The sequence below is a fragment of the Polyodon spathula genome, chromosome 8, assembly GCF_017654505.1.
Source record: "Polyodon spathula isolate WHYD16114869_AA chromosome 8, ASM1765450v1, whole genome shotgun sequence".
NCBI classification, from domain to species: Eukaryota; Metazoa; Chordata; class Actinopteri; order Acipenseriformes; family Polyodontidae; genus Polyodon; species Polyodon spathula.
This window is the reverse complement of record NC_054541.1, coordinates 38,015,160-38,031,818: the sequence shown is the minus strand read 5'-3', so window position 1 is coordinate 38,031,818 and position 16,659 is coordinate 38,015,160. Positions and strand designations below refer to the sequence as shown.

Here is a 16,659-nt window from a genome sequence, read left to right as displayed (position 1 = left end):
AACAGTGTTGATAGTTACACTGGGGTTAGTTATGAGTGCAAGTGAAATACAAAATACTACAGATTGGGTTAAGTGCAAGATTAAATACAGTAAAATACAGTAAAACTTAGTTTTATAGTTGTTTAAAATATAATCACACATCAGTCCTTGTGATTTATACTAACATTCATGATACTTTTGTTGTTAAATTCTTTTCCCCTATAATTTTCCTTCTGAGGCTTTCTGTGCTGTATCATTGACACCGAGTCCTGCTTGGATTGTGGGGGCTGGAGTGGTTGTTCTGTCTTTGTTCCTTTTCTACTAGCAGGTGTTCAGTTTACTGATGGGAACAGCCATGTGTAGTATTCATATATTTTAGTTTAGTAAATGTAAAAACAAATGATCTTGAAAACTGCCCTGAACATAATCACTGGGATGGTACTTTGATTCTACTCTCCCTGTCTTCTGCAGATAGAACTTTAAATGTGCAAGCAGTTGTTGTTTGCTGTGGTATTGACAGTGTTTTGTTGTGTTCATATACCAGTGGTGTAGAGTTTGGTTTGAAAACCACGGGCGCTATAAAACAACAAAGTTTATTTAAAAAAAAAAAGTGAAATGCTGTTCTGTTTTATTTGATGTAGTCATGGCCTCGCTTCAGACAAAGCAGACTGTTTTTAAATTGTGGGCATGAAGTTGACTGGAGCCGCCACAGCTGCTGTCTGTAATTTAGCTCTGGGGATCTCTCAAATGAGAATAGGTGCATCCACTTAATTTTATCATGCTGCTACCTGACTGGAGAGAATGAATACGCTAATTCTGGGACAGGAGCAAACATTTAAACACTGAAACCATGCTTCAGGATAGAACGGAGTTGCCTGAAACTGTTCACAATCTCAAAAAAGTACTGAATGTTATCTGTGATAGGAGAAAAAAAAAAAACAAGGTCTGCTACGTCTCACAGGTCTTATTACAACAGGTAGATGTTATACTGGCTCTTTTAATGTCTTAAAAAATAAATTACTGGAGGGGAATTTTTCCCTTTTCTCACATATAAACATTTTGTTTCCCAGAGCTTCCTAATATCCATTGTCTTTAATATTAATCTTATTTTTTTTGTTTTTGTTTTTGTTTTTGTTTTGTTTTTCTGATTATTGTTCATAATTTATTTATTTATTTTCACAACGTATTAAATTCACAATGCAGAGATAGAAAGCGGCCAGGACAACTTGAGAGAGTCCTGACCTCCATTTCAGTGAAATGAGTGAGATATTATTTTGCTAAATGTTAGTGGTCGGAGACAATATCATTTAATGAAGTGAAAGCAGAGTTTGAATGGAAGGAAAATTAATCTCCAGTCCATACCTCCCAAGAGATTGTGTTTTGTTGTCAGCTGTGTGTTTTTTTTGTTTGTTTTTTTTTGTTTTTTTTTCTGGTATTGCATTCCAGCCACTGCATCTGGAAAATAATCAGATTCACTTAGAATTTAATTGCATACACTGTTGTAACAGATTACTTTAGCTGGTGAAGTGTTCTGCATTGTATTTTTTTTTTTTTTAATTAATCTCAAAGAGGGGAGAAACTAGATCACATTTTAATTCAAGCCATCGAGTCCTCTGTGTTCTGAACAACTCAAGTATATAATACTAATGGAAGGTACTGAATAACTAATACTTTGGTTTCAATGCTTTTTAAGTACCAGTTAAAAAAATAATAATGATAATCATTTGTGTATGTTTCATTCCAAAAGTCTGATACTAATGAGACCGGCCGAATAAAGCCAGAATTCGTAGAAGATCCTTCCTTCAAACGCCGCATTAACTACAACTACACTGCCGTCCATATCCCCACTGACATCTATGAAGGCTGTAAGTAAACTATTAGCTTTTTTCTATCAAGATTCCAACTGTAATCGAATGAAGTACATTTCTATTTATGTTGTGCTTTATATCAAGATATCATTCAGCCAATCAGCTTTTTCACTTTATCCTCAGACAAGCTTTTTTGGAGAAAATGTTTTTAAGGAAGATCATTTGCAAATGTTGTATTGCTATTCTTGAGAGGCCATTTTATTTACAACATTAATGTTACATCTTTTGTGCAAGCTGAAAAAGTACTGTGTTTATCAGGGTAACACAAATCTGAACTGACCGCTGTTGTTTCTGCTTTTATTATCAAAAACCCAGGCGTATGGGTTGGAGAGAAAATGTGATTTACTGTATATAGAGTGAGAGTTATCAGTATAGATATTTGTTAAAAGCTTGTGCTCTATAAGTAGATAGAGGAATAAAGAATGCTACTTATTGTCATGTGATCCCAGTCAATAATAAAAACAGTGTATTGGCTATCTATATACAGTGTGTGTGTGTGTGTGTGTGTGTGTGTGTGTGTGTGTGTTTGTGTGTGTACACACAAAAAGCCACAGGATGTTGAGTTACATTATTTATGTAGTCCAATTTCGAGCCTGTAATGATTTTTAGCCACTCACCTACATACATTTATTCCAGGGCTATCTTGCTTATTGCAGCTCATTATTTGCAGCATGGTCTATAGTGTGCAAGTTTATTTTGATTAGATACTTCTTTGTTCACCAAGACAGTTATAATGTTTGTGTCCTCTACTTAGCACCACCAGTTTGACTTAACATATTTAAAGGGTGTGAGGGTAGTTTTTGTCAGCTTCTTTATTTTATTGGAAGACATTGTGTTGTGAAAAGACTGCCATTGTTGTATGCACTTGCACATCACATATAAGCACTGTGGAGATGTTTTGATGTGGGCAGTAGTCCTAGAGACTGATTAAAAATGATAAAATAAATGGTATCACTAAAAATGTGCCTTGATTAAATCAGTGACTTTGATTTACCAGGTCTTGGCCAACATTTTGTTGCAGCTGAATAATAAAATTATGCAATTTCTTAATGTTGTGCTGTATTTTAGAGGAAGATCTTAAAATTGACTGAAATAAAATAATACAGCTATGCAAAACTAATGTACTGTAACAAGTGGGAGATCTATCGCTTCACAATTGCCTTGGTCAACCCTAATAGCCTGGGTGGTGAACAATAAAGCTGTATTTACCTTTCGTAATGAAGCCCTATTCGTATACAGACAGAGGCCAGAACATCCAGAACCCTATTCTAGATGCTCTGGTGTAGTGCAGGTCTGTTTTCAGTCAGCAAGTGCTGGAAACTATATGGCCATCCCCAGCCATTCCGCCAGTATTAATAATGGTCCCACATGTGGCTTTCTAACCCAATCACTCCTTACACTTACCCCACGTACTCAGCCTAGGCACAGTAAAAGAGCCCAATAACAAAACAAAAACATGGACTAATTTAATGTGACAATATGCTCCCAGGCAGGTTGATGTATTCCTACACCAACTGAACCTGATAAGACAGTTCCTGCAGTGTGACTGTAGGAGTGACTGGAGCAAGGTTGCCCATACACACAGCTGTAATCACTGTAGGGCACACCCCCACCGCCCCTTCCCCCTTGACATGTTACAATGTTACAGAAACTGGAACGATCTTGACTGTTCTGCATCTAAATGAAAACGGATATCCTGAAAGTACAACAGTGCTCCATATTATCTACAGGAATGAGTGATATTTATTTCATGAAAGCATTAGCATGATATTAAATGTAACATCTTTGCTTAAGAGATTTTTATAGAGAAAATTATTTAATACATTTTGGGCAGAGCTGTATTTGATATTGGCCTCAAAAGCCATTACAGACATTAAGAAAGAAAGCCCCAACCTGCTCTTTAAGTTTCCAGTGCAGAGCGATGAAATAAACTCACGTGGGCTTTACCAGTGACATGTGAGAGATGTCACCTTTAATGAAATCTGTGCAAGAGACATGGAGGTGGAAACAAGGAAGATAAATCTGAATAGATTATTTTGTTTTTGTCCTGTCTTTCTCAAATGGAAAAGTAAATTAAAGGTACAGTTCACTATTTTTGAGTACTTTTTTTTTATCAGGTACAACTTCAACTAAAATATAGTGAACCATCCTGCTGACCTTCAGCAAAACTCTTGGAGCTAACCAAAAATGTGTGTTACATGGATGTGATATTATTGACATTGAATCCAAAGCTGAAAATGGCATTGCATTGTTAATTTATTTGGACCAGATTTCCGTCACGTACTTACATTTGGCCTCTGAAATATGTGACGTGAATCCAGCACATTCACCCCAAAACGCCAAAAAGTCTCTCTTTTGGCTTTTGTCAAGATGACATCTGCACACAGGAGAAGATGTACTTCTATCTTGACAAACCCTTAACGGTGAGTGGTTGATCATACAGTATTCATTTTATAACACAGAGTTAGTTAAAGTGCATGTTTTTGCTACTTTAATATAAAACCCTGCCTTACCTTTGTTGCAAAATGCTGTTTTCAACAGCAGCAGTGCAACTAGGTCCGTTGATATTATAGACAACCTGAGTTATCAGGGTTAATGGTTATAAGGGTTAAGTGCAATGTATGCTAGGATTAAATCAGGAATAATAGAAATGAAAGGGCCAATGCACCTTTAAATTGAAACAAATACGCTGCTTTAGACTGAGCCTGTGTGTGTTCAAATTTAAATATCAAATGCAATGGCTGGAGGGGTTCAGAAATCAAATTTTAGCATCATGTGATGTTGAGTTTCTCAGTCTGCTTAGCTGGGTTTAATGTTCAACCTACAGTATTCTAGAGCTACTGAAGTATAAATCCAGAGGAGAGGGTTGTGGGGGTCATAATAGCTGCACATTCTCTTAGGAGAACACTCAAGGTTTTTTTTTTCCCTTCTTTTTCTTCGTAGGTCATTGAATGCAAAATACCCAGGGCGACAGCTTCTTGTAAATCTTCAGATAAACAGACTGCAGTGGCAGGAATGATGGCTTTTATTGTCCTTATAAAAATAGTCTAGATGTCACTTTTTTTAACATACCTACTGTATGATTTTAAAGCTATATTTGCTTTACACCTGGCCTACAATAAATACCATTTAAATGAGGGAGTTTAGGTGGGTTTACAGATGATAAAAAATGACTGGGTATGTGTTTTTTTGTTCAGTCTCAATGGCATCCTTAGTAATAGGGTTAAGCTATAATTATGTTATAATAGTAAAAGACATTAAAGTTTGAGACAGATTAAAAAAAAAAGGTAACTGAAATATTTTATTTTGTATTCATGTCAGCCTATGAATTGTGTCCTTCTGGTTTTCATTCCAACTGAGCTCTCAATTACTTAACTAGACCCTCAATTGAACTAATAATTTGCTTAATTAGACCTTTATACTTGTTTTCAACTCTTAAACAGTTGCAGATTTCAAGTTAGGTATCATTTTATAAGTAACTTGAACTCTGCAACTTTTTAGGAGCTGAAAACGCAGTGAAGACAGGGAAGTGGTACTTTGAGTTCAGTTGACTAACCCTAACTCTAACTCTAACCCTAATTAAGCAAATTATCAGTTCAATTAAGGGTCTAGTTAAGTAACTTAGACTTGGGAACCTCTGCCTTATATGGTTGTTATTTATGTAGATGACTAGTTGATTACCACAAAATGTGCAGTACATATTTGAATATAGCTAAAATAAATAGTGAGTTAATATTTATATTTGTATTTATCCTATATAAGGTCACAGGTGCCTTGAAATGATGATACAGCTACATTGGACATTGCCTCACTCTTACTGACATAACCAACGTGGGGTTGACCAGTCAATCTTCATTTATTTTAAATAAACAGGTAAAGTAATTTACCTGAGGTGTTTTATAAATAGAAAGTTTGGGTTTACAAGAAAATGAATCCTGAAAGGACCCTTTAAAAACCATGAAAGCAATATGCATACTTACCAACATTTGGAAACTGTTCAGTGGGAAGCTGATCATATATATTATCATATAATAGATGTATCCCCCAACTCAACACAACACGACCATCATGACAGTAAAAACAGACATATTGAAGCGTTCTTAACTTTGTATAAGTTAGTGATCAGCAGTCGAGTCAGCCGCATGAAGAGCACAGCATGTGGTTTTCACTAACTACTGTGCAGAATAAATGCATTTTTTTCTATGGGTAAGTATCAGGACTTTCTATGCATGGGGATGCAGGACATTTTCTAGGAAATCGGGACTGCCTCGACCATATAGGGACTATTGGCATGTATAAATATGTGACCTTTTGCATGTGCTGATAAACAGGTGGGGTGCAACATTGAGTCTTTGTTTCTGTCTTGCTTAGAGCATTAGATATTATAAGGATTGGATGCACTCTTTGTAGCCATTGCACAAATGATTCCATTGTGAATCTCAGCAAGAATACTGTACCATATTGATTTTTACTTCAGCTGTGTGCAGAAACAAAGCAAATGCTTACAAGATTTATAGGTTTATATAAATATACTTTAGCTGAAAATATAGATGCTAAAGAAACACATTTCATTGCTTGAGTTCCATATTTCACTACTGTGAACCTCTCGTGAAAACAACACTGGTCAACAATTAGAATTTGATATTAATATCATTCAACTTTCAATTTCTTAATTGAAACACACTAATTTCTTTGGAAATGTGAGGCATCTAAATCTTGTGTGAACTCCTTTGGTAGAACAGTATTAACTGTTCCCTAATTTATTTTCTATATTCTCCAGTGAAATTAACAAGCTGTTTTGATGAGAAATTGTGATTGAATGGAATTATGAAAAATAGAGTAACTCTTCATATAAAGAAATCTAATTTGTCGGGATTTGCGTTGGTAATAGGTTTTGCAATTTGCCTGAAGCGAGAGGATTTCAGTCAGCCTTTCTTTCATTTTGGTTGTTTATGACTATATGTGTCTGCATTAGTCATACACTCAACAGAGACACTTCCACATGAATGCAATTCTAAACAACTGCTGTTGTCATTGCTGTCATGGCAACAGGCCTCAATAAAGTTCAACACATGTGTCTGGAATTGGTAACCTAATTATTGAAACTTACCTGACAGGGAGTTTTCAGTTCTTTGTAACCCTGAGAGTGATTTCCACAGTTTCAGAAAACATGACCAGAGCCTTCCTGCTGCTTTCACACACCCTAATCACAGACTAATTAGGTAACATTTGAATGTAAAAACAACTAATACATTGTTTATCATTACCTTGGCATGCCAAGTCTCTAGTTTTAATGGCCATATGTATTTTGATCTAATACAGCAGAAACAATTATAAACCAGGAATCGTGGATATTTGATCACCCTTCTTTTTATCTGCATCGAATAAGATACTCGACTAAATACTTCCATTTCTGGTATACAGTTGGTTAACCTTAAAGATATAAAATTGACCAGCTAATGATAGGTGAAGCACCGACTTAATAAATAGATCAAAACAGTCTGATCAGACCTGAAGTTGATTGGGCTTAGGACCTTGTCCTGTGCAATACACTGCCAACTCTATGACAAAAGAGGCCTGCTGTTCTTTTGTGCAGGCTAAATGCATGGTTCGATAATGCAGGGTTCTATCCGGCAGAGCCTGAACATTCTATATTGATTTTAGGTCTGTCAAATCACATTGCTTGCAACAGTGTCTTGGATTCTAAGAGGCAGCACTCTAAAGTGTATTATTACAGAGATTCTTATAGCCATATCCATTAACAACCGTTGCGTGTTTGCTTTCTAAATGTTTGTTTCTGAATATGGCCGTTAGAATTTAGGACTTATAATATCATACACTTTAAAGTACATGCTAATTTGGTGCATATGCAGAAATTACGTGATTGTGTGTGTGTGTGTGTGTGTGTGTGTGTGTGTGTGTGCTGGAAATGATAGGATCATCCAGTTGCTCTACCTCAAAGCTGTGCTTGGCTGGCTAGGTCTGATGGGAATAACGAGTGACAGAATACTCGGGGGCCTTTGGGAAACAAGATAATGAAATCTTAAAATTCTGGTGGATTGGACATCACTAAAAGGATACATTAAGCAGCTGAAGTTTAAAAGTCAACTAATACATGAAATTGGCCAATTTGCTTATTCACACATCAACTATGTTGGCTGCTGCTCTGTATTCTAATGTTGGTTTAAATAAATGTGTTACTTGTTCTTTAATTAAAACTATTTACTTATCCAATGCACAACAGGAGTAACCTTAAAAATCAGGCTAGTGGAGAAATGCCAGAATTTAGTACCCAAAAGAATAGGACCACTGTAGCCAATTACACCATAAATTAGCTGCATGTTTCTATAGGGGCTACCAGGACCATTAAACTGTATTTGCTTCATCAAGGTGCACATTGTATACAGCTTTCTTTTTTTATGATAAATGCTGCTTATAGATAAAATAGAGGTTTTTAAAATTTCATTTTTACCTAAACCACTACCATGATTGTGTGAAATGATAGTCTTGCAATTGTACAAACTGAGAAGTAACCATATTTAGCTAATTCACATTTACAGTAGGCCACGCTGACTACACTCAGATAACACACTAACAAAGGGTTGTTGTGTTTACCTGCAAGTTCTTGAGATACAGTAAATAGTTGATTGTTTTTCATTTGTGGTAGATGTCTTAGTTTTCATGAAGGATAATTGTCTTGACAGTAGAACCCTTTCTTGTTGCTAGTTATAAAGTATTTATTGTGTTCTGCATAGTTAAAACTACATAATAACATGATGTATTTCCAAGCTATTTTCTAACCACTCATAATAAATGTTCATATATACAGCACAGTACTTGTTTTCATGAAATTGAATGAAAATTCCAACTGACAAGTGTTCTGTTCTTTATGTAACTCATTTATTAGTTAATAGTTTCAATGTCCTTATACAAATATTTTCACACCACAATAGTCCCAAAATTATAAGTGTAAAAAAAATAATTAGCACAAATAGGAGTGTACTAGTTTATAGTAAATAGACATGACAGGGGAAAGGATGGATTTTGATTTCATTCTGTAGTATCTGTAGTATTGTATCTGACCTTGGGTGAGAGAGTGTAGGATGTGCAGACATTACATTATCCTTTTCTAATTTGCTAATGAGCTTTACTGGAAGTACATCTATATTCTTGATTAGGCATAACATGTGCATGGCCTAAATAATTTGAGTGTGTATTTATGTAATTAATTAGGGGGGAGAAGAGTCATTAGCAATGACCTTGTATTTCTTCTAATTGCCAATTATGTTTCAACAGTATGCCATGATGGAAATCCTGTTCTCCATTATCATGTTATTTGTTGGTGTCTAGGTTAAATTATATTAGGATTGTCTGTGGAAAGAAGACTATATCCCTGCTTGATGCTTTTAGTGTCTGCTGTAAATGACTACATTATTTATACCAATTATGCTCACAAACAAAATCCTACCGTCATGTAATACAAATTTCACGCTTCAAACGAGCGCCACTTATTAGCACCTCTTCATACCTGCAACTGGCCAGAGACAAAAAGAAGAATACAGTTCTTGGTATATATGAATTCTGTTCATCTTCAAAATTACATTTTTCTTACATGCCGCATAAGCAAGCACTCAAATCTTTTTGTCAGAACAAAGCTGAGACAACTGCAGGCTTCACACAGCAGACCTGACAAGCTTGGTGTTAGTTCCACAGCGAGCCAGGAAGTCCAGGCAAGGAAATAAGAACGCAGACTTCCTCCCCCATTTAAAGACACTTAACACATCTAAAAAAATGATACTTGCTGTATCTTTAAATGGGAATCAGATCACTTGCAATTCACCAAAATGGAAATGAAGTTACATTAGCATGGTCTGTAAAGGGTGAATGCACCATATCAATACATTTTTTATTCTACATTTAACTCCACCACCAAATTCAGAAATCTCACTAGAAATAAAATTAAAAACATACAGACCAATGGTATTAACTGCCAAAGTGGTCATAGACTTCCAGGAAAGTAATGATTTCTCAAGGAATATTACTTGAAATGGCTGTTAACTAAGACCTCCCATCCTCTTTTACTTTGGACTCCAAGCCCCATTATGTTGACACCTTACAAATGAATAGCCAGTGTGTACAAAGAAAGCCATTAGTCTGAACCAAAAGCTAATTCCTTCAACAGAGATGGGATGATTTATTCATTACAAAACACGCCTAAATTTGTAGGCAATGTAGTTCTTTATAAATGTCTTCTTCGCTTCCTCGTTCTCGCTCTCACTTAACCACTTGAGCAGCAAAGCAAAATGCAACATGTACAATCACACTGCTCCCTCATTATAACACAGTTGAAAGGAGAAATAGTTACAAGGATGTTACACTTGTGTCCTGCACTGAAATCCAAGTGAATTAGCTTTATAGATAAACTAAGAGCCATGGTTAAAAAATGCTTCAGCACTATGCAGAGTTGCACATAAAAAATGTTGCATACTTTGTGGTGACAGCTTTCAATTTCAGTTGGAACTACTGTGCAAGGGAAATAGAAAGGGCTTTGCATGCTTTTGAATGCAATTGTGTAGTAGGTACTGTACTGTGTAATTATACATGTTTATTTTTAGAAGCTGCTTTTTGTACATGTATATTTACAAACCAGTTACCAATTAACACATGTTTAAAGAGTAATTTCTGAGAAATATACCGGTATACATCCCCACGTTTTGCTGCAACTGTTTAAATAATGTACCATCCTAATTTCCATCCTGACAACTTTTAACATTTGTAACTTTAAAGTTTGTTTCAGAGCCGTTTTCAAAATGTCCGCTCTAGTGCACTGGGGTTTGAGATCTGTCCTCTAAATCACTGCAAAACAAGTGCTCTGGCTTTTCTGTTCCGTACCACACCATGGATCGTTATTGCTGCGTTAGACAATGTGGGCAATAATCCTTACACTGTCAGTGCACTGGAGCGGCCATTTAAAAAAGAGCTTCGAAACGGACTTTTAAAAAAGTGTAAAACATTGTCAGGTTGTTAATAATGAAAAGAAAAATGACAGGTGCATTATTTAAACAGTGTAGCAACATGTGGGGATGTGTAACGCTATATAATTTTCAGAACCCCGCTACTTAGTCTTTAATGTTAATGTTGCTACCTGTATTTGTTGCAAAACTCTATGTGATTTTCTTTTTTGAAATACACCCACTGACAGAGCATTTGTTTCTCTGCAGATCTAATCAAGTTATGTGTGTCATGCCTTAGATGTATGGGCTATGAGCACAGGTGTTGTTAAAAATAATATTAGTCTCAGCGGCTCTCCTGAGAAGGTCTTAAGAAGGTCATTAGGTTAGAACTTTGTAGCATTGTTTGAACAAGTCATGAAAGACTCTGAGTCTTGTAGCCTCTTTCATTTCTTCCCCATTTGTAGACATGCAGTATTCTTCACCTTTCTGAATTAAAAATTAAGTTTCTTGATGAGAAACCTGCCTAGCTAATAGAGGGCAGAGATTCTATTTTGTTCACTTAAAGATAAGCTCGATTCTGGCAGTGACAGACAAAAGTGCTAAAACAGACATGCTATTTATTTATTTGTACAAAATATGTTATATTAAGAAGCTGTGTCTTCTATGGATGTGACTTTTCCTTTTTAAGGATTCATGTTGTATTGATGTTTTTTTTTTCTTAAAATGGGAAGTTTCTTCATAATAATCCTGTCAATTTTAACTGATGGCAGCATGCTTCACTGGATAACACTGTTTGCTTTTAAATATACATTTGTCAGAGAAGAGTCAGATCTGCTATTTTTATATCCGTGTCATCAAACTCCTTGTGTTGTGTGGCTAATTGTGAGGATATACTAAATCAAGGAAATTTCAGTTACCTGTGAGCATATTTGTGTAAGATCATAATCATATTGTGTAAGAAACTTCTCCTCGACACACACACCAACACATGTTTTGTAAACTATTGTTTTGTATGTGCTGTCAACTTGTCATATTTGGTACATCTGTGTGATATGCATATTACCTTTGCAATCACAGGTCTGTTCTTACAGGAACTCTCCTAAATGTCAGGTAGAATGAGGATGAACTGCAACTACTTGCTAGTGGATCGTTGCTGACACTAACACAAGGGTGAAAATATAAAATGTTGCCTTTTCCAGGCTTCTGTTCCTATACCTCAATGTGATTTCTCCTTGAAGCAGAAAGCAATTGCTAACCAGCACATGCTCATTATCTGGCTTTGGCACAGCTCTGAGGTTGTTACATTCCTCTTTATAAAGAAGCTGCAGCTGATAAAATTGATTCTTCAACTCTAACAAAATTGGCTTGAACTGCCAGCATAGTATTTTAAATTTACTGGATGAACTTAAATAGAGTTCAGTCACAGCAAGCCCGCTGTAAACTTAAACAAAAGTAATCTTCTGTAGCTTTATGTTATATTTAACAAATTCATATTAATTATTTTACTGGAAGATTAGGACAAATAAAAAGCCAACTCTTGTGACTTACAGGCACCTACCTGAAAGTGCTCTCATTGTTCACATTAAAACAGAGTTGTCATTAAAAGTACAATAGTTTGAATTTGTTATATTTAAAAATGGAATAACATATGCAATGAAAAAAAAACAACTAACACCACTGCCTCTCTTTCTTAAGGGATACTTTATATCATTGGTTTCACTAATATGTCATGTATTTTCTGTACCTGTATACCTGTACAAATGATTATCTATTTAGTTTCAGCCTCAATTGTTATGTGTATTAATAAATACAAAACACACATATTAGGGTACTAAACAGGATACATGAAATATCATCAAAATTAAAATGATATAAAGTATACCAATAAGGTTGTTTCCAAATTGAGTCCATCTCTCATAGCCCAGTAATTAGTCTGCAAAAAAGAGATTATCCAGTGGATTTGATGTGTGTGTGTGTGTGTGTGTGTGTGTGTGTGTGTGTGTGTATATATATATATATATATATATATATATATATATATATATATATATATATATATATATATATATATATTTTTTTTTTTTTTTTTTTTTTTTTTTTTTTTCTTAGTGTGCAGCTTTGCACTCATGGGCTGTGATCAGCATATCAATTTGAAATGCCCCTTCCATAGACTGTAGCTCTCAATAATGAATTACAATTTTTTGCTGAAACCTTGTTTATATGTGAACCTGGACTGTGACCCGTAGATACAAATGGTTGATCTAGTAATGCTTTACACTTGAGGGGGTGGGGTGGAAAGACTTTTAAAATATAGGCCCGAGTCCAGAGCGTTATACTTCATTTCTGAATCGACTGTGTGTTTTACCATAGAGGAGATGACAAACTTGGACAAGTCAGCGGCAATGTATTGCATTGTGCCATTTGAGTCTCTGTTTGGTTTGGCTTTTATTCCATCTTTCAGGGGCTAATTATATAAGAGATATTGAGGGCTCTTAAAGGAATTACTGATATCAAATAAGCTGTCAACAGTTGGCCTCTAGAGAGGTGTGATTTAGGCAAGCACATTGCTCACTTTCTTTTCCTCTGATGATTACATGCTTCCCACTACTCCAATTTTATTCCATTGTCAACTGCACAACCCCTATAATTATGGTAGCAGAAGTGATTTTGATCTCTTACTGTACCCTGACTCAGAAGATTGGGTATTGAGTAAAATATAATGTTTATTATACAAATAAAAGATTAAAAAGTGTTTAAATGCAACCAAAATGATTCAGTTGTGAGTCTCTGCCTGTCCCCTGGCATAAGGAACACCGGCAACAAACAAATCTCTTCAATGTGCAGTATATACTGCTTTGTATCTTTTGGACTGATAGTTGCTTTTGGCCATTTTAGATTGTTACATCATTTTAAACTTGTTATTATCTCATTGTTGTGAAGTCTGTTATAATTTATTAGGAATTAAATCTACAGGAAAAAAATAACAAGTGGTGAAGGTATTGTCTTAGGTAGCCATTTGACATGAGTGTAAAGTAGGCCGTATAGATATTGATGTTAGGGGGTGGACTAAACAGAGGAAATGATTGATAGCTAACTTCCCTGACAGGATTCACATTCGTGTTCTGACCATCGATCGTCTGGTGGAACAGCCATTAGAGATTTAATGGTTAGCTACATGGGCCCCCTTAAGGTAACATTTAGCTAGACTGACAGATCTGACAGGGGTTAAGAAAAATCTTGCTAACCATAGACTTCTCTGTCTTTATCAGAAGGAATTAGGTTGAACTTTGTGTCTGTGTGTGTACTGGGCGTGAGTTTGTTACTGCAGATCATTTGTTTCCGCTGTTTCAGTTTTATTAGGCTTCCAGTTCAGCCTGATCAATTCAGTAAGGGTTGATTAATTGGACCCCAGAGTGTTTATTGGACATGGCTTTAGAAAGCATGAATTGATCTGTTCTGGTCTATGTGACAGCAGCCATTCCCATTGAAGACAGACACAGTGTATTTGCATACTAATCCCATGGGAAAGGAAATAATACCCAGCTGCTACCAAATGACAGAATCTAGAAACTTCTTTGTGAAGTGCTAAATTATATTTTCAGACAGCTTGTTTTACAGATGCTAGCTTATTTTGCACACTGATTAGTCTTATGTATATTTCTCAACCTTAACATAAAGTAAAAACCTGATACTTGAGGTAGATATATAAGAATGTCATTTATTTAGGCAACTGATGCTCATATGGTTCCTAGCAGCTAATAGATCCCAAATTGTTGTGCTTTTAGGATTTTAAAAACAAAGTAAGTTAAAGCTAGTGGGGTAGAACATTATGAACTCTCTCAACCAATAATGTGTATAAACCCCATCCCCCCTTAATGAAGCACTCTCTCCTTAAGTGTTTCCTGGTTGTAACCAGAACTTTCTTCCAGTTGATTTAAAAATATGTTGAATCAATTATTTCTGTGTAATGTATTATCAATTTTGACGTTTGAGTAATGAACATGCATTAAAGTACTCAATGATGATAACCAAAATACTAACCAAATGTTATTTTTGAAATTGTAATTGTATGGATGCTGACCCACACTGGGTATAATTATTTACAAAATTAACTTGAACTACCATGGCTTAAGTTGTCATAAATCTATTTAAAACAGAGCCAAAAATGTGTGAAGTACATTGTAAACAGCTTTCAGGTGAGGTAGTGGGATACATAGATCAAAGACCAAAACATTTCTCTGTACTTAGATGTTTTCCTTGATGAGCCTTCACAAATGCAAATAAGGAAAAGGACATGTAGCAGCCCGAAAGGTGACATTTCATTTGAATACTGACTGAGACACATGAAAATTTAAAACTGCCATAAGATGTAACCCAGTCACATATGGCTCACATCAGAGTCTGTCCTGACAGGTAGCTTTATCTGAAAGGTCTGAGTTGTTTTCTGTATCTGGTCAAGATAAAAGAATGTGAGTGAGCATTCAAGCGTTCTGCTCGTCGGCAGAAGATCAAAGGCGTCTACTTTCTCCCCAGCAAGTGCAAATGTTTAATTTTAAATTTTAATTATTATCTACTGTAGATTCGGCCCACATAATGATAAAAATAGCACACGTAAATTGGTTAATTCAGTCAGTCACAGAATCACGCTTGCTTATTGCATGATGGGAGTGCTTGGTTAGCTTTTCCCATTCACATGTGGAACTGACCAAGATGATGTCCAAAAATTCTATGGAAGTAGAGAGTCCTAGAGTTTTCTCTTTTGACGGGGGAACGCTGAGTTTTTTGAAAAACGACTTCAGGGTTGTTAATTGTTGGTCTGTGGGTGAAGATGGACAATCGATCAATAGGAAATTGTCTAATAGATGTATTAAAAAAGGGATCTTGTAGTTTAATAGGATCCAGAAAAGGGCTTCTGAAAGTGTGTTGAACAGGAAGGGGATACCTTTACACCGAAAGTAAACCGAACAGAAAAATAGAAATTGATTTCCATGAAACTCTGAACAAGTGCCATTGCTCAGGGTGGATTGGCAGCACTATAAAAGCATCCCTTATGTTGGTCTTTGAAAGCCAGGCCCCCCTGCCAGCTTCTTTAATGAGCTTGACTGCATGATCGATAGTTGCGTACTGTAAAGAATATTGTTCTGAAGGGATAAGGCTGTTTATACTTGGCTGTGCAGAATATCTTTGACGAGCAGAGATCAATGATTAGTCGAGGATAATGGACATATAATCATCGAAGTGTATCTGGATGCACTTCACAGATGGTGTCTCGATAGAAGCCAACAGCATATACAAATGAAGAGATGAGAATCAGATGCTTTAAGTGTTGCTGAAACTTCTGCACATGGTACAGTGCTTTACAGAATCAAGAGAAGAAATAAGAGTGGAAACCATATTCACGTCTTTACCTTGGAGAATGTTGCTTCTTATGGCTGGAGTCAGGGGTTGTCAGGAGATGGGGATGGAAGGCATAAAGCACTTGGTGGCGGAGACATCAGTGTAGCACTACTAAGAGTGTAGGAAAGAACGGTGGGAGCGGTTTGGGAAAGCCAGGTCCCTGGCATTGGAAACGTGTTAGTGTTGGAAGCCAGGTTGCAGTAGGGTCAGCTCTGGATGGTGGCATGAAGGGCATCTGAATAGAAGCTGCAGTGAGGTTGCAGGTAGAAGCGCAGAAGTCGTGAGTGGAGGCAAGGAGGTTGTGGACACACAGAAGTTATATTGAAAGGCACTAAAGTCATAAGCAGAGGCATGGAAATCATATGCTGAGACACAGAGGACATGGATTGAAGCATGGAAATATTAATTTGACTGGAGGATTCAATGGCAGCAATTCTGTTTGTTAAAGTTTAAATTGATTG

The 16,659-nt window shown here is 36.0% G+C and overlaps 1 protein-coding gene across 10 annotated transcripts in view; it reads left to right on the top strand.

The window, feature by feature from the left end:
* LOC121319909 (voltage-dependent calcium channel subunit alpha-2/delta-1-like) overlaps positions 1-16,659 on the top strand; it is a 143,716-nt gene that overhangs the window by 61,104 nt on the left and 65,953 nt on the right. For all 10 annotated transcript variants that reach the window (XM_041257860.1, XM_041257858.1, XM_041257863.1 and 7 more), the window contains one exon: positions 1,727-1,844. In XM_041257860.1, coding sequence (XP_041113794.1) covers positions 1,727-1,844 — 118 coding nt within the window. The remainder of the gene's footprint in view (positions 1-1,726; positions 1,845-16,659) is intronic.